The 21,591-nt window shown below is 43.7% G+C and overlaps 1 protein-coding gene across 3 annotated transcripts; it reads right to left on the reverse strand.

Moving 5' to 3' along the window:
• Positions 1–1,442: 1,442 nt before the first annotated feature.
• Positions 1,443–5,743, reverse strand: LOC120664971 (F-box protein At5g46170-like). 3 transcript variants are annotated; one of them, XM_039944375.1, is made up of 2 exons: positions 4,338–5,739; positions 1,443–1,956 (listed from the first exon to the last, which is right to left on the reverse strand). In XM_039944375.1, the coding sequence occupies exon 1, from the start codon at positions 5,610–5,612 to the stop codon at positions 4,380–4,382; it is 1,233 nt and encodes a 410-aa protein (XP_039800309.1). In that variant the 5' UTR covers positions 5,613–5,739; the 3' UTR covers positions 1,443–1,956; positions 4,338–4,379. The 3 variants fall into 3 exon arrangements, 2 of the variants coding, with proteins under 2 accessions (XP_039800309.1, XP_039800310.1); XR_005671066.1 differs by lacking the exon at positions 1,443–1,956 and adding an exon at positions 3,773–4,097 and having other exon boundaries at positions 4,183–5,743; XM_039944376.1 differs by lacking the exon at positions 1,443–1,956 and adding an exon at positions 3,773–4,097 and having other exon boundaries at positions 4,338–5,743.
• Between the last annotated feature and the right edge of the window lie 15,848 nt (positions 5,744–21,591).

Consider the following 21,591-nt stretch of genomic DNA (forward strand, 5'->3'; position numbering starts at 1 on the left):
GAGCAACTCAGTCCAGTCTTTCAGACAGTTCAGGTGTCACTGTCAGCGGCAAGCTCAACACAGGCACACAGCCGACCTCCACACTAACAATAGAATCTGCGAGAGGTAAACCCGGAAAAGACAAAATCACATCAGGGTGGTCGAGTTCGTTCAAAAAACATCAAGGTGGTCGGTGTTCGGTGTTCCCCGCCGCCGCCGGCCCGTCAGTCCGTCACTACCTCGCCGTTGTTTCCAGCGCTTGTGGCGCAGCAGCCCGTGCAGCGACCGAAGCGTCCCGGCAGCTAGGGCTAAGGATGGATTCGGATCGGATACGGATGAAATCAGATCCGGATGTCATCTTTTACCACATTTTAATCCAGATACGAATACGAATGCGGATCTCATCGGATACGAATACAAAACAGATAGTTCGAATCCGGATACGAATCCGGATACCTTCTCGATTTGAAACATAGAGCTATCATGAGTATCAGTTTATTTTGTCAATAATTTTATAGTAGATCAAAATCATTATACAAATAGGGAGTAAAGTATTAGGAGATAGCTAATAAAAAAATATATAATTATCTATGCATAGTTTTTATATTAATTATATAATACTAATTATAAATGTAAAATAAATAAATATTTAAATACTTAATAATTAAGATATATAAAAAAAGATTTTATCATTAAATAAATAATTAATTTGACTCGTATTAAATAATTTTAATCATGAAATAAATATATTAAATAGTTAAAGTTAATTTTTATATCATTATTAATTTTAATAAATATATTATTAGTTATCTGGCTTTCTAAATAATTTAAATAGTGTACATCATTAAGTAATAGGTATAAAGATAAGTTTAAGATTTTCTCACTAGTCACTTTTTCTTTGCGGATACGGATGTGATCAGATATTCTTCGAATACGAATATGGAATCGGATAGAGAAAAATTCTTAAAATCGAATTCGGATGCATCCATATAACATCAATATTAAATTCGAATATGGATACGAATATCCATATTTATGTTTTAAACGGATACGAATACGAATAATTCGGATGTTCAGGCATCCGGATCCATCCTTAGCTAGGGCAAGCTTGCGCGGCCACAGTTCCCGACTCCTGATGCCGAGGGCACCGGAAGACGGAAGTTCCATTCCTGAAGACTGAAGTACACTGATGCCCCCTTTGCACGGTGTTCACTACTCAGTAAATTGTTCGCCGCGACACTCGTCAGCTGGTATCATCAGCCAATGGAGGTACGGGACTGCAGATCTGCTCCCGGTGGCCATCGGCAAGGATTCTACCAGGCGACGATCAGGTTCCCAGCAAGATGGAACAGATAACAAGGGGGGTTAGACCAGCATACGGGGCAGCAAAAGTACTTATGGAAAATGCAAACCGAACCAGCAAAAGTACTTTGTCCACATAGCATACGAGCGCCTTATGCAGATTCGCATCTGAAGGATACAGCATTTCCAGATTCGCAGTATTACGATACAAGTCTTAAACACTAGCATATCCTTTTTTAAGTACTATCACCAGTTTTCAGCTTTTGCTAACTCCAGTCCGATATATGAATACACTCATGACTCATGACACATGTTGATTTACAGGGCAGATTGGATGCTATTATGCAAACAAGCAGTGCGATCCAAAGCAGAAATTGCATAAGGTTAGTTCCTTGATGTGGATACATATCAGAAAAAAAATATCTATGCCACCACATCTAATCTCAGTGATTGGAAGTTCCATCAGAGCAAACACCATCAGCTCAACAATGGCTTGACTCTTTCATCGATAAATTAAAGCACAGATTCTCTTCATATCCATCCATGTTCTTGCTGGAATGCTGGCAGGTGCTCAGCACAGAAAGGAATGCATCCAACACAATTGGAGCACATCCAAAATAGGTGCAGATTGGGCATAAAAAGGCAGCCAGAAATGACCCCTGTAGGTATAAAATCCTGAAACAAAAAAGAAGGTTTCAACAGTATGTCAGAAGTGATAATTTTATATTGGTGTTAAAGGTGTCCAAACTTGCAATACTGATTGCCAAAAACTCTTCCATGTTAAACATATTAACTTATAACGCTGCTGGAACATCTGGTGGAACAACTGTTGAGCACTCTAAATCCAATATGCATCATGGAAATATAGCATCCATCATTTTTTTGCTTTTTATGCGTTTTAGTCATGCCTATGTTTGTGAGTTAGCATGGTAGTGAACGTTAACTGAAGTAAACTGATGTTTTTGAACCATAAATTTGATAAAATCAACTTAGAATTATTCTGGGGGCTCCAAGAGTTCCATAGGACCCATGAAGAACCTAACAAAACTTATATTCAGGCTGTCCCTTCCTAACCTAACTTCATTGCAAAGAAAATTTCCCATACTATTCACTACAACACAAAACAGAAGGTTTAAATCTAATGAAGTTACGTGACTGACATGCAATATCCACTGAAAAACTAAATTGTAGGGCAAAAAGGTTTCTCATATTGTTTGGAAAAATCTGTAGAAAGTAGTTAATCACTTAACTACAACAAAAGCATGCATGTGCTCTATAGGCTACGGGACCACCGAACCATACTGACAATCCACTTGATGGAACAATATCAAAATACTATATCGTTTCCAAAACTGAGCAGTCCATTTGTCTACCCTACACGCAAATTTGACTTCCACAAGCTTCAAACATCTAATTTTCCCTGTCCCTTTAATGGATAACTCGAAACCAGTAGTGTCATGGCAATCCATGATGGGTCATGCAATACAGCTCTTATCAGCTATAATCATGTATAAAAACAGCTGCATTCCAAAGATTAGGTCAGATTCTGGCCCAGTGAGTGTGACAGTCCAACCACAACGACGCAACCCAAACACACCCACATGCATCTGTAGCAGCCACCAAAGGGATTTGGGAAAGTAATTAAACTTGATCAGCGAGACCCATTTACTTCTAGATGAAGGTATGATTACACTTATTACTCAAAAGGAGACATTTTTTTATTGAAAAGACATTTTCAATTATAGAATACATCTCCAAGAAACCAAGAAACCGGTTGATGCCTTGTTCATTAGTCGCCACTGGACTACTGGCAAGGGGTATCCAAGATTTGTAAGATTCTGTAAGATGAGAGGTAAAATGGTGTATTTTCAAAGCTTAGATTAGAAGGCTTTTAAAAGAGGAATCAGAAAGAAGGGTCAGTGTATAGTGATATAGTGAATTAATGGATGCTGGATGGCTAAAATGGGCAAGGAAGTAGAATGCATATATTTAGCAGTTGGTACAATAGTAGAACCAGGAACAGACCAAATGCAAATGATTAATGAGAACATTTCATAATAATCCATATGCAAAATTAACTAAATATGGAGCAGAATTGAATTGTGAAGAAATGCACAGAACCACTGTTGGCTCAACAAAGCTGATTTGCACAGAGATCACAACAAATATGCGTGCTCACAGCATCCGGAAATGGTATGGTCGATGAGCAGGCCAGCGTAAAGCATGGTGAAGCAATAAAACTGTCATAAGGAGCCAATGAAATGTGGATTTGTGCAAACTAGCTAGTCATGTCCTTTGCAGCCCAGGGCCTTTGGTCTTCTGCTCTTTTGTGCTTTGCCATATGGTGTTTACAAGGAGCTGCTGTGTGCCCAGGGGAGGTGTGCCTAATAGGATGGCTATTGAACAGTCCTGGCCAGCTATGTAGCACCGATACGGATTGGCGTATCAGTATCGGCCCGATACGGATACGTGGATACGTCAAATTTCTGCAAAACTTAAAGGCACAAAGGTGTATCGGAGTATCGGATACGGATACGCGGATACGTATCGGATACGTGATACGGGGTCATGTTGAAGTATCGGGGTTACAGAGCTGGCCAGTGTTACATAGACACGGGTGTGGGTGTTGGTGCCCGACTCAGGTGCAGGTGTCCGTTTCGGCAAAAAAAAAAAGGAACAAGCCAAATGCCACTTAAAATCTGACACAGGTGCTTGGCATTTGACTTGGGAAAAAAAAAGGAACATGGGTGTCCAGTACTCCAGGTAGCAGTAGTCCTGAGTCCTGATCGCCAGAAACTTAGTTCCACCTGAGTAAACTAAACACAAAATTTCAATACTTTACTTTTAAGATACAACACAAGCTAGACGTACATAGGCAGCCATAAATCCAATCAAAGATACCTTCACTCATGCTGTTTACACAAATGTGTGTTTGTAGTGGTGACCTTTGTAGTTGACTCATTGTATCACAACAACATAAGAATAATTAACTTGATATACAGAGCAGCAATAAAAAATCAGGCAAACATCAGATTTCAGTTTAGTGTGAAGTGTACCTCTCATATATGAAGCTTCCAAAATGCCACCTCCTCTATGGATTAGAATGAATTCATTTCAAGGGTGTAAGTCCTCCGCTTGAGAAGCATCCTCGCTGCTGTTCGGTATGGCTCCTCGAATGCATCTAAAACCCAGGCAGCCGTAGCAGCCCCATTCCCTACCATGTCCCTTGTTGCCTCCTCGCTCGGCTTGATGGCCACCAATGTCGCACCATTTAGCACCAACCCCCCAGGCAACTCAATGCATGGCGCGTACCACAGCCACATGCTAAGCTCCGGCATGAGGGTCCGGTGCGAGGCCGCAGATGATGATACCGGCCTCACCCGCAGCTCCTGCAGTTGGCACTTGTCCATGGTGAGCACTCCCTGCCCATCTGCGTCCGTCAGGTCCAATCTTTCCAGCGTTGTGTGGTCAGCAACGATTGGCTGCAGCAAGTAATGCCTCCCTGCTGCTGCAATCAGCGAGCTGATTGTCCACACGACCCGCAGCCTCAGCCCCCCATTTGTATAGAAGGATTCCGGGATGCTTCCTGAATCGTCACATTCCTCGGGCTCGCTGCGGCCACTGTCAACAGAGGGAGCTGTGCTCGCGCCATTTGAGCCAGCAGGGGACGGCGAGGCCGAGGATGCGCCGAGGATGACGCAGCTGCCGAGCGTGGACCCAAAGTCAGCCTTCCACTTGAGCATCACGCCATCGTCCGTGCCAAGCTCGCCCGCCGGAAGCTCAATGCGAAGGTGGCGGAGCTCCTTGAAGGAGCGGAGTACCTCCGAGGGCGAGTGGTGCGACACGTCCCCAGGAGGCAACGGCGAGTACGGCGTCGAAGATGGGGGGAAGGATGACGACGAGGAAGCGGAGGATGCTGAAAAGCCGGAGGCAGAGTGGGCCGGTGAGAGTATCTGGCCGAGCGCCTGGATGGGCTTCACGATGCCGCCGAGCACGATGCGCGCGATCTGCGAGAAGACCCCGCGGGCGCGTACGGAGGCCGTGGGGGAGGACGGCGCGGACGGCGAGGAGGAGGAAGGGGGCTCGTCGGGGATGACGCAGTCTACGCGGACGAGGACGGAGTCGACGAGGGGGACGAGCTCGTGGAAGCGACGGGAGACGATGGAGCAGCGGCCGAGCGCCTTGACGTCGCCGATGCGGTTGAAGATGACGAGGAGGAGCGCGTCGGGGAGGCGGTCGAAGTGGTCGTCGCCGGCGGCCCCCGACAGCCAGCGGTCGTCGCCGCCGAGGTCGCACCGCCAGCGGCGGGATCCCGCTAGATCCTCGGACATCGGCGGCGGCTGAGGAGACCGGATCTGGAGGAGGAGAGACGGGGGGTCGGGAAGGCGTGGGAGACGTGGGCACGCGACGTCACGAGGAGCGGTAGTGAGAGAAAGTAGAGAGAGATGGGGGAGGAGGTCGGCTCGCACTCTCTTGTCTGCTCCTAGTTGTTTCTGGTTTGGGATGATGCAGAGAAACCCTTGGAGCTCTCTGTAATTACCATATAATCCCTCCATCCATAAAATAATCTATTTCTCGTTTTTGGATACAAAAAAATATGGTATTCATGGTAAAAAGTAAGTACCATTAAATTAGTTATAGAACATATTTTTATAATAAATTTATTTGGACACAAACGCTAATACCATTTTGTAAATTTGATCAAACTTATATTATGAGATAGAGGAAATATTGTTGTGAATTTAAACACTAGGGTCTGGATACAATTTTATTTAAAATTGACTGCCGGTAATGCAAGGCCAAGACAAGAGCCAGCTATTCCTCTGCATGAAACCCAAAGGGTTGTGCTGCACGCACAACAGTACTGACGCGGCGATGCCTGATGCCCGATGGCCTTTTCTGGGCTCCAATTTCTCCTTTCCTCCGGGAGCGGCACGGCAGGCGGAGGACTGGGTGCCGTGGCGGGTGGCGCGCTGTGACAGAACCGCCAAGTTAAACGGCTTAATTAAACGTAATGGCCATCATTTGAACGCATCAGGCGCATTAGCTTAATTAAGTGTAACCTGACAGCCTGTTTCCAACCCACAGGCCGATCGAAACACACCAGAAGTCTCGCGCGACGGCGAGCGCAGAAGGTACCAGCATAATATAATTTCACAAAATTAGATAATAATATAAATATTTACAAAACAGCTTTAAATTTAGAATTTACATAAAATAAATGACAGCAGCGGAAGAGAATATGACCTGAGGAAGATTTTTATTAGAACCCAACTGAAATAACTTGATATAAAACAATAACTACGGAGACGTGAGGACGTCACATCGAGCCCACCGATGTTAATCCTGATTAGCTTTTTTTTTACCTGAAACAGGGTAAACAACAAACCCTGAGTATACTAATACTCAGCAAGACTTACCCGACCAGTGGGTATAACTTAGCCCACATATCTAGACATGCAAGGCATTTGGCTGTTGGTTATTTTTGCAGAAAAAGCTCTATAAGTGAATCCATATTTTCCCTCTTTTAGCTCCAATTTCTATATTCATAAATCATTAACTATTATTTGCACCTGCTAAGCAATCATAACAACATGGAGTAATAATCCCTGGTAGACCTTACTACTCATCACTTAAAATCCATATAGCATCACTACGATGTGGTGCTGTGATCAAGGTGCTCATATCCGAAATGCGACGTACGGCGGATCGATCCGATTTAACCTTGCAAGGTAGACCTAACCAACACGGCACGTATTGCCCCGTCGGACTATACATGCCAACCATTCCCCTCCCCGCCTCGAACTACAGGAACCAGCCCAACGACATATGGTCAGCCGAGCTCAACGTGAGACCACCAAAAGTAACCATATGCATCCCAATTCTCCGCGACTACTCGACTCGCCCCAGGAGTTGGGTGCGGGTTCCTGTACTTTCGAAGCAAGGCAGTACTCGGCTTACCGGTTTCGACTACCTCCTACTCCCGGCATGCAGTTAGTACAATTCAAACTCGATCACAGGGCCAGGCAACGAACGGTCCTTAACCGACACAGGCGGGCTAGCCTTTCCCCGCCCGGTCTCCATTTTCTTTTTCTTATCCAACCTATTCCAATATTCCATATACTCAAAATAACAAGATATCCTATATCTCGCGAGTGACCCGAAATCACTCGTCTTCTACCGAGTTGTATTAAGCATAGCATTTCTATCGTCCTCTACATACTAGTATAACTCGAGGAGACCTAGGGATCATGCAACTAGGGTTTCAAATAATTCCTGAACCTAATGCACAAGTAATAGAAACATAATATAGGTGTCATAGTTTGAATTAAAAAGATGTGCACCGGGGCTTGCCTTAATTGCAGGTTAAGTTAGTTTGCTTGACGCCGAGCTTGATCCATGGCAATTCCACCTGGGTGAACTCCAGATTGATCAACCGCAACTTCGTGAACGATAAGTGCATATTCCGGCTCTACATGAATGATAAAATGCTATGCATGAGTGCAATGGATGAATGCATATATTTATGAAACAAACATAAACTACACAGTGAAGTGCGATGACTACTCGATAACCAACGGATAGGACAGTCAGTTATCGAACCACTAAATATTTACTAAACCACTATAAGAGGCAACACTAGTATATCTACTAACAACAAGAAAACCATTTTAATTAACTAAGTCCTAATTAAATTCAACTAGTTTATCAAGCATAAAATAATTATTAGCAGCTAACTAAATTATTTTGGCATGAACCCCAAAAATATGTTTTTAATACAAACTAGCTAAATTCACCATGAGCAAAATAGATTTACTAAAGTAGATCATGAGTACATTCTAGCGATGAGCAAAATCTAGCATGAAACAGCTACTGATACAGTGTTCTAATTTAAATTAACAAGATTTTTCTTACATATAATTTATTCCTTAATTTATAGATATACTAAGATATGGAGAATCCGATTAACATATCAAACTATGTTTTCTGGACATGAAATTTTTATAGTGGACTACACATGCATAAAATGAAGTACCGCAAAAATTTCATAATTTTTGGACTAGCAGATTTGCAGAAATTAGTTAATTAAGCCTAAACACAATTTAAATTTTTGCAAGGGTAAAAAGATCATTTTTGCAAGAATTAATATTTTTCCCTTATAGATACAGATGTAACCACTCTAACAAAACTAATTTTGTATTTTTTCTATTTTTCCTTGATTTGTTATGCAGTCTATAAGTTTTCGTCAAATGAATAAAAGTTAGAAAATCCTACCCACTGGTAAGAAAGGTCGCGACCGGCGGCGCGGCGAGCGGCGACACCATGAACGAGCGCAGAAACAACGAGAACGCGCAAGAACGAGGAGAGCATGAGCATCACCGGCTCACGTACAATCGATTTGAGCTGTTGGGCAGTGGAAACGATGACCAGAGGAGGATCGTCCACGTACTGAGGCTCGGGCGGCGACGTCGAGCTCTGTTCCGGCGATGAAGGTGGCCGGGGCGGCGGTCTGGCAGCTCAGGGAGGTGCCAGGGGAGGTGGTGAGTGGGCCTAGGGGTTTGGTGGAGCTCGGGGCGAGCTCGGACGGCGGCTCGGCGTGGGGCGTCGAGCGGCAGCCATGGCTCGGCTCTGCTCGCTCACGCTCGAGCTGGAGGAGGAAGGGAGGGAGAGGAAGAAGATGGCTGCTGTCTAGTGGGGCCTGGGGAGCGGCCGAGTAAAGAGCAGGCGCGTGGAGGCAGGGGCACGACGACCCATCTAGCGACGACCCCGTGGCTGGCCAGCTCAGTGGTATTCGGGAGAGGGAAAGCTGGTGCGAGCTCGAGAGGCTTCGGGAGAGAGATGGGCAGGGAAGGAGGAAGGGAATGACAAGTGGGCCATGGGTGACTGATGGGGTCCAGTGGTCTTAGAAAGAAGAAAATGATGACTACTATGGACTCTTTGAGTATCCAAAATATCTGGTAAATAAACTCTAATAATTAATTAATTTAATTTATTTTTTTTATATCAAAACAACAAACGAAATAAAATTTTTAGAACCATATTACATAGGAAATATTTAGTTTTCAAATATTTAGGCATGAAATGTCATATGCACATTAAATGTGATATATATATACCTATATTACGTCGTGATCTTTAAAAAAAATGCTTCATTAAGGCTAACACACATGTTTTGCAGATAATTTGTGCTTAATGAATTTTTCGAAACACCAGGGTGTTACAATTCTACCCCCTTAAAGAAATCTCGTCCCGAGATTTAGAAGGAAGATACGGAGGTGATGTATTCTTGTTATACCTATAAGAATTCGGCATGATAATTTTGAAGAAAAATTTTCTCCCTCAAATTATGAACTAATCCTATAATTCAGTTACAGGATGCCTGTTTGAAAGGAAAGCTAACTGGGACCAATGTTGCAATGCTTCACGCGAACGTGGCCATGCAAATATTACAACTGATTGTGCAAATGCTTTAATGCAATGATGTAATGTACGTATTTCAGGCATGGTTGCAACTATACCATGCACCAATGGAATAACGGATGTGAGAATTGATGCATGTGACCTAATACTTATGCAGAGGAGTTTATGGACACATGCTGCAAGCAGTCAGCGTTCCTTGAGCGACAATTCTAAATCAATTTATTTAAGACGACACCTAGTCATTACCCTATTTTCTAAAGTAGAACAAGATGGCCATAGAGTTCTGCAACAAGAGAGTGTAGCGGAGTCTCGTCCACATCCACCTAGATACCCGCGCGCCCCTAGCAACACAATCGTGTGGACACACGAGGTCTTAGGTTCCGACGCGGCACCATAGATTGTGGGACAAAACTCTACCACAATAAAATCAAAGATAGCAGCCCAAGTAGCATACGTAGTTGGAAAACAGATTCCCGGAACATGGATAAACCACAAATCCTACTTCGACTTATTGTTCCATTTGATGCATGTAACCCCTTGATGATTTCATCAACATGCACTGTGTGATGTTATTAACTTATGCCATGCATGATTATCCTACCAATGGTCATAGGCAATACGTTACAGCTATCCTGATTCATCCTTTATTAAACCGAGTCTAACTGAGAAGGATGGTCATATATGATTTTGATATTGAAACTAAAGTTTGCTAGTAGGGGGGATGTACCAATGTTAGGATGAAACTAAGGATCATTGAGCCATGACTCGAAAAATCTTTAGCTCAGGCGATGGTGCATCAAGAGAATCGGCTAGAAGATTCTTCTATCGATAACGTACTTATTTTGATTCTCAAGACAACGAGATTTAATAATTTATATATCCTAATTCATGAGTTCAATTTTTTTTATTATTTTTTTTATGGTATGTAGCTGAATGACCACAGATATTGGTATTCAAAGGGAGGTCAAATCCAACAATTAACTCTGCTTAACTCCGCCTTACTTAGGTGGTGTCTATGTTAAAATTTCAAACTAGTTGGGATTATGTGAGACATAGATCAAGTCGTACATCATTAATATCTATGAAATTTCACTAGTAACGAGATGGAGATGTTTCTAAAATTTCCTTATGAATAGCAAGAATTAGATTTGGTTATGAAACCTTGATTGACTTCTAAGAACTGTATAGGACTAATGAGAGTTGGCTATGAAACCTTGCGCACTTGCTCAAGCGTAGTTCTGGACATCCAAAGAAAGTCAAGGGAACATTTGGAGGAAGAAAAACTCAAAGAAGGATTCATCTCCAAGTTGCTTGTACCAGATTAGCAGAAAACTTAACACCAATGTCTAAGCTGTTTAGGTTCGTACACTAGGATGTTCTCGAAAGAATCGAACTCTCTTGATTGGGAACATGAATCATTGGGGATCAAGGAAAAGTTTGTGCTCGAGAACATTCTTGCTCAATATTGTTTATTAACTAAGTTGCATGATGCAAGATGCATATGTTGCCATGAATGTTAGTGTACTACTATCCCAGAAACTCAAACCTAAAACAGCCCATTCGCGTCGTTATTTGTCTAGGGCCTACCCCCTTAAAGATGGACAGAGTAGAGAGAAATATTTTATGGGTTGCATAAAAAGACAGTCGTAACAGTCCATGTCCCTCCGTACTTAAGCGCCAGCGCGCACCCAACGGCACAATCGTATGCGTCCATACGAGGAACTAGGTCTCGTCGCGGCACTATAGTTCGAAAGACAATCAACGCTACGAAAGAAAAATCATAGAAAGCAATCCAATCAACACAAATTCAGAGAGGTTTTTCAGATTTCAAAAACATCAAAAGTTCTACGTAGACATACGGGACACATAACGTTAGTTAGCCTATCATCCGGGTTTCACCTTGTCAGACCCATACCTAAACAATGTATGATTATTCAATGCAACAATATTTTATTCCTATTCATGCAAGATGACTATAATGCAAGTGATTAAAATCTTTAACTTATTCACATTGATTCGAGTAAGAATGCAAGTGAATCCATATTAAGGGTAGGAATCAAAATGATTAAGAATAAAGGATATCAATACTCGAAGAACAATATAATGTCTCTAGTCGTCAAGGAGGGCTGGAATGGATTATCGTTGGGCATCGGAACGAATGGCCTAGAGATGAGGATATATGATTTTGAACTGAACATTGATCCATAGTAGAAAACATCGTTATTTAGATTAACTGGAATGGTCATTGAGTCATGGATAGGATAAGATTGACCGATTACGAGATAAAAGATATACGAAGAAAACCAACCGAGGATTTCATTTAACGTTAACATTCGTACTTTAACCATCAAGGAGGATAAAATTGGTCAAAAGATTCTAACCTTAGAAATGAAAAAAAAAACACCGACCATACTACTAGACTCACTTCGCACGTCTATTGTTTGAACCAGTAGATAGGTTTTGTTCAAACATACGCATTTATTTTTCTACTTCCCTAACGACATAAGGTCTGAAATTACCGAAAGTGAGATGTACATGGTACAAAGAAATTTATACGGAAATACTAACAAACAGTCAATACATAATAATATGGAAGATATAATGCATGCATGTACGACCTATACGTTCTCGCCAAAATTTTGCCAACATAATTATATGACAATATACGTGAATACTCGGTGGCATATATACGTACTCTCCCTATTATACATCTAGTCGTTTTGTACTCGTTCTAACTCACGCGATCGTTTGTTAGTGTACCTGCAGAAAATCACATGATATACAGATATATACATATATCCACGACTGGACCCTTCGTGCCAGCACACACGAACGGCCCCCATGTGTCCTACGCCACATGGGTAACGCATATGCAGTTGCCCACATATTCACACATACATCACCATCCACTATAGAGATGGCACTCATGCGTTCAACGCTGCATGGACAGCGCTTCATACGTTACCGAGGCAACGTATTCACTTCCCGTACAAATCGCCTTACGGGACACCCAAGGGTAAACGTGCCCCAAGGTACACGGTCACGACCAATCGCATGACAGATCTACATCTCGTAACATTGCCTTACGAGATGGCCGTGCTCACAATCACACGGTGGGAAGTCCGCGCTCCATATCAGGCGGCAGATAGCGACAGGCTCATTTGAATGGAGCCTTATCACCTCCTCGTATGCTCATCATACAGGACCCGCGCACGTATGAAACACGTGGGCTATTCTAAAGGACTATGAAGAATGCTTACTTTGCTTACCTTAGCGTAGATGTGTCGATACAATATTAAATAAAGGTTGTGCAAGAAAGTAAATTTTGACATAAATGTAATGTGCTGGAAATTAGTTAATATCATATAGAGCCACCTGATACAACCTACACTATATAGGGCTTACGTACTAATCTTCCATAATCCCTTAAACGCAAAGAAACATATTTTTGTAAAACTCATTCTTAAATTTTGAAACACTAAAAATAATCATGCTAGTACCCTCCCTGGTGCATTTCAGCTCTGATACCAGCTGTGACAGAACCGCCAAGTTAAACGGCTTAATTAAGCGTAATGGCCATCATTTGAACGCATCAGGCGCATTAGCTTAATTAAGTGTAACCTGACAGCCTGTTTCCAACCCACAGGCCGATCGAAACACACCAGAAGTCTCGCGCGACGGCGAGCGCAGAAGGTACCAGCATAATATAATTTCACAAAATTAGATAATAATATAAATATTTACAAAACAGCTTTAAATTTAGAATTTACATAAAATAAATGACAGCAGCGGAAGAGAATATGACCTGAGGAAGATTTTTATTAGAACCCAACTGAAATAACTTGATATAAAACGATAACTACGGAGACGTGAGGACGTCACATCGAGCCCACCGATGTTAATCCTGATTAGCTTTTTTTTTACCTGAAACAGGGTAAACAACAAACCCTGAGTATACTAATACTCAGCAAGACTTACCCGACCAGTGGGTATAACTTAGCCCACATATCTAGACATGCAAGGCATTTGGCTGTTGGTTATTTTTGCAGAAAAAGCTCTAGAAGTGAATCCATATTTTCCCTCTTTTAGCTCCAATTTCTATATTCATAAATCATTAACTATTATTTGCACCTGCTAAGCAATCATAACAACATGGAGTAATAATCCCTGGTAGACCTTACTACTCATCACTTAAAATCCATATAGCATCACTACGATGTGGTGCTGTGATCAAGGTGCTCATATCCGAGATGCGACGTACGGCGGATCGATCCGATTTAACCTTGCAAGGTAGACCTAACCAACACGGCACGTATTGCCCCGTCGGACTATACATGCCAACCATTCCCCTCCCCGCCTCGAACTACAGGAACCAGCCCAACGACATATGGTCAGCCGAGCTCAACGTGAGACCACCAAAAGTAACCATATGCATCCCAATTCTCCGCGACTACTCGACTCGCCCCAGGAGTTGGGTGCGGGTTCCTGTACTTTCGAAGCAAGGCAGTACTCGGCTTACCGGTTTCGACTACCTCCTACTCCCGGCATGCAGTTAGTACAATTCAAACTCGATCACAGGGCCAGGCAACGAACGGTCCTTAACCGACACAGGCGGGCTAGCCTTTCCCCGCCCGGTCTCCATTTTCTTTTTCTTATCCAACCTATTCCAATATTCCATATACTCAAAATAACAAGATATCCTATATCTCGCGAGTGACCCGAAATCACTCGTCTTCTACCGAGTTGTATTAAGCATAGCATTTCTATCGTCCTCTACATACTAGTATAACTCGAGGAGACCTAGGGATCATGCAACTAGGGTTTCAAATAATTCCTGAACCTAATGCACAAGTAATAGAAACATAATATAGGTGTCATAGTTTGAATTAAAAGGATGTGCACCGGGGCTTGCCTTAATTGCAGGTTAAGTTAGTTTGCTTGACGCCGAGCTTGATCCATGGCAATTCCACCTGGGTGAACTCCAGATTGATCAACCGCAACTTCGTGAACGATAAGTGCATATTCCGGCTCTACATGAATGATAAAATGCTATGCATGAGTGCAATGGATGAATGCATATATTTATGAAACAAACATAAACTACACAGTGAAGTGCGATGACTACTCGATAACCAACGGATAGGACAGTCAGTTATCGAACCACTAAATATTTACTAAACCACTATAAGAGGCAACACTAGTATATCTACTAACAACAAGAAAACCATTTTAATTAACTAAGTCCTAATTAAATTCAACTAGTTTATCAAGCATAAAATAATTATTAGCAGCTAACTAAATTATTTTGGCATGAACCCCAAAAATATGTTTTTAATACAAACTAGCTAAATTCACCATGAGCAAAATAGATTTACTAAAGTAGATCATGAGTACATTCTAGCGATGAGCAAAATCTAGCATGAAACAGCTACTGATACAGTGTTCTAATTTAAATTAACAAGATTTTTCTTACATATAATTTATTCCTTAATTTATAGATATACTAAGATATGGAGAATCCGATTAACATATCAAACTATGTTTTCTGGACATGAAATTTTTATAGTGGACTACACATGCATAAAATGAAGTACCGCAAAAATTTCATAATTTTTGGACTAGCAGATTTGCAGAAATTAGTTAATTAAGCCTAAACACAATTTAAATTTTTGCAAGGGTAAAAAGATCATTTTTGCAAGAATTAATATTTTTCCCTTATAGATACAGATGTAACCACTCTAACAAAACTAATTTTGTATTTTTTCTATTTTTCCTTGATTTGTTATGCAGTCTATAAGTTTTCGTCAAATGAATAAAAGTTAGAAAATCCTACCCACTGGTAAGAAAGGTCGCGACCGGCGGCGCGGCGAGCGGCGACACCATGAACGAGCGCAGAAACAACGAGAACGCGCAAGAACGAGGAGAGCATGAGCATCACCGGCTCACGTACAGTCGATTTGAGCTGTTGGGCAGTGGAAACGATGACCAGAGGAGGATCGTCCACGTACTGAGGCTCGGGCGGCGACGTCGAGCTCTGTTCCGGCGATGAAGGTGGCCGGGGCGGCGGTCTGGCAGCTCAGGGAGGTGCCAGGGGAGGTGGTGAGTGGGCCTAGGGGTTTGGTGGAGCTCGGGGCGAGCTCGGACGGCGGCTCGGCGTGGGGCGTCGAGCGGCAGCCATGGCTCGGCTCTGCTCGCTCACGCTCGAGCTGGAGGAGGAAGGGAGGGAGAGGAAGAAGATGGCTGCTGTCTAGTGGGGCCTGGGGAGCGGCCGAGTAAAGAGCAGGCGCGTGGAGGCAGGGGCACGACGACCCATCTAGCGACGACCCCGTGGCTGGCCAGCTCAGTGGTATTCGGGAGAGGGAAAGCTGGTGCGAGCTCGAGAGGCTTCGGGAGAGAGATGGGCAGGGAAGGAGGAAGGGAATGACAAGTGGGCCATGGGTGACTGATGGGGTCCAGTGGTCTTAGAAAGAAGAAAATGATGACTACTATGGACTCTTTGAGTATCCAAAATATCTGGTAAATAAACTCTAATAATTAATTAATTTAATTTATTTTTTTTATATCAAAACAACAAACGAAATAAAATTTTTAGAACCATATTACATAGGAAATATTTAGTTTTCAAATATTTAGGCATGAAATGTCATATGCACATTAAATGTGATATATATATACCTATATTACGTCGTGATCTTTAAAAAAAATGCTTCATTAAGGCTAACACACATGTTTTGCAGATAATTTGTGCTTAATGAATTTTTCGAAACACCAGGGTGTTACAATTCTACCCCCTTAAAGAAATCTCGTCCCGAGATTTAGAAGGAAGATACGGAGGTGATGTATTCTTGTTATACCTATAAGAATTCGGCATGATAATTTTGAAGAAAAATTTTCTCCCTCAAATTATGAACTAATCCTATAATTCAGTTACAGGATGCCTGTTTGAAAGGAAAGCTAACTGGGACCAATGTTGCAATGCTTCACGCGAACGTGGCCATGCAAATATTACAACTGATTGTGCAAATGCTTTAATGCAATGATGTAATGTACGTATTTCAGGCATGGTTGCAACTATACCATGCACCAATGGAATAACGGATGTGAGAATTGATGCATGTGACCTAATACTTATGCAGAGGAGTTTATGGACACATGCTGCAAGCAGTCAGCGTTCCTTGAGCGACAATTCTAAATCAATTTATTTAAGACGACACCTAGTCATTTCCCTATTTTCTAAAGTAGAACAAGATGGCCATAGAGTTCTGCAACAAGAGAGTGTAGCGGAGTCTCGTCCACATCCACCTAGATACCCGCGCGCCCCTAGCAACACAATCGTGTGGACACACGAGGTCTTAGGTTCCGACGCGGCACCATAGATTGTGGGACAAAACTCTACCACAATAAAATCAAAGATAGCAGCCCAAGTAGCATACGTAGTTGGAAAACAGATTCCCGGAACATGGATAAACCACAAATCCTACTTCGACTTATTGTTCCATTTGATGCATGTAACCCCTTGATGATTTCATCAACATGCACTGTGTGATGTTATTAACTTATGCCATGCATGATTATCCTACCAATGGTCATAGGCAATACGTTACAGCTATCCTGATTCATCCTTTATTAAACCGAGTCTAACTGAGAAGGATGGTCATATATGATTTTGATATTGAAACTAAAGTTTGCTAGTAGGGGGGATGTACCAATGTTAGGATGAAACTAAGGATCATTGAGCCATGACTCGAAAAATCTTTAGCTCAGGCGATGGTGCATCAAGAGAATCGGCTAGAAGATTCTTCTATCGATAACGTACTTATTTTGATTCTCAAGACAACGAGATTTAATAATTTATATATCCTAATTCATGAGTTCAATTTTTTTTATTATTTTTTTTATGGTATGTAGCTGAATGACCACAGATATTGGTATTCAAAGGGAGGTCAAATCCAACAATTAACTCTGCTTAACTCCGCCTTACTTAGGTGGTGTCTATGTTAAAATTTCAAACTAGTTGGGATTATGTGAGACATAGATCAAGTCGTACATCATTAATATCTATGAAATTTCACTAGTAACGAGATGGAGATGTTTCTAAAATTTCCTTATGAATAGCAAGAATTAGATTTGGTTATGAAACCTTGATTGACTTCTAAGAACTGTATAGGACTAATGAGAGTTGGCTATGAAACCTTGCGCACTTGCTCAAGCGTAGTTCTGGACATCCAAAGAAAGTCAAGGGAACATTTGGAGGAAGAAAAACTCAAAGAAGGATTCATCTCCAAGTTGCTTGTACCAGATTAGCAGAAAACTTAACACCAATGTCTAAGCTGTTTAGGTTCGTACACTAGGATGTTCTCGAAAGAATCGAACTCTCTTGATTGGGAACATGAATCATTGGGGATCAAGGAAAAGTTTGTGCTCGAGAACATTCTTGCTCAATATTGTTTATTAACTAAGTTGCATGATGCAAGATGCATATGTTGCCATGAATGTTAGTGTACTACTATCCCAGAAACTCAAACCTAAAACAGCCCATTCGCGTCGTTATTTGTCTAGGGCCTACCCCCTTAAAGATGGACAGAGTAGAGAGAAATATTTTATGGGTTGCATAAAAAGACAGTCGTAACAGTCCATGTCCCTCCGTACTTAAGCGCCAGCGCGCACCCAACGGCACAATCGTATGCGTCCATACGAGGAACTAGGTCTCGTCGCGGCACTATAGTTCGAAAGACAATCAACGCTACGAAAGAAAAATCATAGAAAGCAATCCAATCAACACAAATTCAGAGAGGTTTTTCAGATTTCAAAAACATCAAAAGTTCTACGTAGACATACGGGACACATAACGTTAGTTAGCCTATCATCCGGGTTTCACCTTGTCAGACCCATACCTAAACAATGTATGATTATTCAATGCAACAATATTTTATTCCTATTCATGCAAGATGACTATAATGCAAGTGATTAAAATCTTTAACTTATTCACATTGATTCGAGTAAGAATGCAAGTGAATCCATATTAAGGGTAGGAATCAAAATGATTAAGAATAAAGGATATCAATACTCGAAGAACAATATAATGTCTCTAGTCGTCAAGGAGGGCTGGAATGGATTATCGTTGGGCATCGGAACGAATGGCCTAGAGATGAGGATATATGATTTTGAACTGAACATTGATCCATAGTAGAAAACATCGTTATTTAGATTAACTGGAATGGTCATTGAGTCATGGATAGGATAAGATTGACCGATTACGAGATAAAAGATATACGAAGAAAACCAACCGAGGATTTCATTTAACGTTAACATTCGTACTTTAACCATCAAGGAGGATAAAATTGGTCAAAAGATTCTAACCTTAGAAATGAAAAAAAAAACACCGACCATACTACTAGACTCACTTCGCACGTCTATTGTTTGAACCAGTAGATAGGTTTTGTTCAAACATACGCATTTATTTTTCTACTTCCCTAACGACATAAGGTCTGAAATTACCGAAAGTGAGATGTACATGGTACAAAGAAATTTATACGGAAATACTAACAAACAGTCAATACATAATAATATGGAAGATATAATGCATGCATGTACGACCTATACGTTCTCGCCAAAATTTTGCCAACATAATTATATGACAATATACGTGAATACTCGGTGGCATATATACGTACTCTCCCTATTATACATCTAGTCGTTTTGTACTCGTTCTAACTCACGCGATCGTTTGTTAGTGTACCTGCAGAAAATCACATGATATACAGATATATACATATATCCACGACTGGACCCTTCGTGCCAGCACACACGAACGGCCCCCATGTGTCCTACGCCACATGGGTAACGCATATGCAGTTGCCCACATATTCACACATACATCACCATCCACTATAGAGATGGCACTCATGCGTTCAACGCTGCATGGACAGCGCTTCATACGTTACCGAGGCAACGTATTCACTTCCCGTACAAATCGCCGCCGCTGGGCGAGCTGGGGTTTGGGGGGGGGGGCGCGGGCAGGAAGGGTGGGAGGTGGGTGGAGCGGCCACCGGCGAGGTTGCCGGCGGCCGGGGTGGTGGCGGCATTTAGATTTTCGGATTGCTGGGGTTTGAGGCGGCTCCATGGCCGCCGGCTATAGAGGAGGGGGCTGGGGGTGGCGGCGGTTCGTCCAGCGGAGGGTGCGGAGGCGCGGGAGTGCCGCCGGACAGGCCAGGGTAGGACAGCCGGTGGGCCAGTGGCCGACGGCGGGGGCGGCGGGAGAAGACGTCGTGTCGGGTGCCACAATTAGAGATACTCTAATTGTGGTACTAAGACCGCTTTTAAAAACACAAACACCTGTTAAGTTAACTAGGCCCGCAGCCTCCTTCCAATCTGGAAGAAAGGAAAAGACTCAATAAAGCCCAGCACGCGGCCCATTCACGTCCCCCTCGAACCCGCGGAACGATCTCCGCCTCGCTCAAGGGTCCCTCTCGGGCCCGCAGGGCAATCTCCGCCTCGCTCGAGGGTAGCCGATCTACCCTCGAGCGGGTGACTCATTTTCCGCCTCGCTCGAGGGCCCCCCTCGGGACCCTCGACCGCGCAACACACTTCTGCCTCGGTCGAGGGTAGCGGATCTACCCTCGAGCGGGTGACTCATCTCCGTCCCGCTCGAGGCCGTCTCTCGGCACAAGGGACAAACGGCCCCGCCGCCCAACCGCTCGTCGTACGAAGGCATTAAAAGCTAGCCGCTCCACCACGGCTGAAAGGACGGGCGGCGTCAGGCCGCCACTCCCACAGTAGATGTGACCGGGGTCCCATCCGCTGACCCCGGTCACCGCTCCGCCACCCCGATCGCTGTAGCAGCACTGTGGCATTCAATAACGGGACAAGACAAGTTGGCGCCGCCCCCGTTGCTGTTCTACCGACATCAACCATCCGGACTCACCTCCCGCAGGGGAAGGGGTCCGGCGATGTCACGTGTCCTTCCGAGAGGGGCACTCTGCACGCACGGGCGGGACCCCGGACCTCCCCCTTGTGGGGTCCGGGACTTCCACGCGCTCTCGGACCTTGTAGTGTGCACGCTCACACTCCGACCAGGGGGTCCAGAACCGTCCCACGCCATTACTACCGCCGGGGCACTGCAGAGCGACCGGCGCCATCCTCGCAGAACCAAGGACAAAGTCTAGGACGACAGCGACGCGCGCGCCTTCCCACAGTGTACTTCCTACAGTGTTCGACCACTGTACCCGCAATTCGGGGGGAAACGACGACTTCCGCGCCCTACACTGTACGCCGCTCCCTCCTTGTGACTATAAAAGGAGGAGACGGACCCCCTTTAAGAGGGGCTGGGCTCTAACTGGACTCTAGTCTGCTGGTCTCTCTGTTTTCTATCTCCCGAGAGAACTCTCAGTACGACTGAGCACTCCTCTCAACCGACTCCACTCCTAGCAGAGACTTGGGAGCTTCCCTCCCTCTCTCGCCTCGCTTGTATCCCCTACAACAAGCACCCCGGGTGCAAGATAATACAGTGCCCTCACACACCCCCTTTGCTGGGCATACGGCCCCGCGGCCGGAACCAGGATAAAACCGTGCGTTACTGTGATTGCCTCTTGCATCATCATCTGGGACGAGGAAACACGCAGCATTTACTAGTTGGGATCCAGGCCCCCGGGTCGGGACACCGACACGTCGCGACGGTGGCGTGCTCGGTTAGGGATGGCGGCGGCGGAGGAGGCGGTCGGCGGCGGGGGCGACGGGAAGAATAGAGACAGAAGAAGAAAGGAGGAGGGAGGAGAAAGAAAAACAGTAGAGGGAGGAAGAAGGCGTACCCGCTCGTCGCAATGCTGTTGCGGCGCGCGGTCGCCAACTAGGGACCCCGATGCTATGCTATGCTCCCCTTGCAAGCTTGAC

The sequence above is a fragment of the Panicum virgatum genome, chromosome 3N, assembly GCF_016808335.1.
Source record: "Panicum virgatum strain AP13 chromosome 3N, P.virgatum_v5, whole genome shotgun sequence".
Classification (NCBI taxonomy): domain Eukaryota; kingdom Viridiplantae; phylum Streptophyta; class Magnoliopsida; order Poales; family Poaceae; genus Panicum; species Panicum virgatum.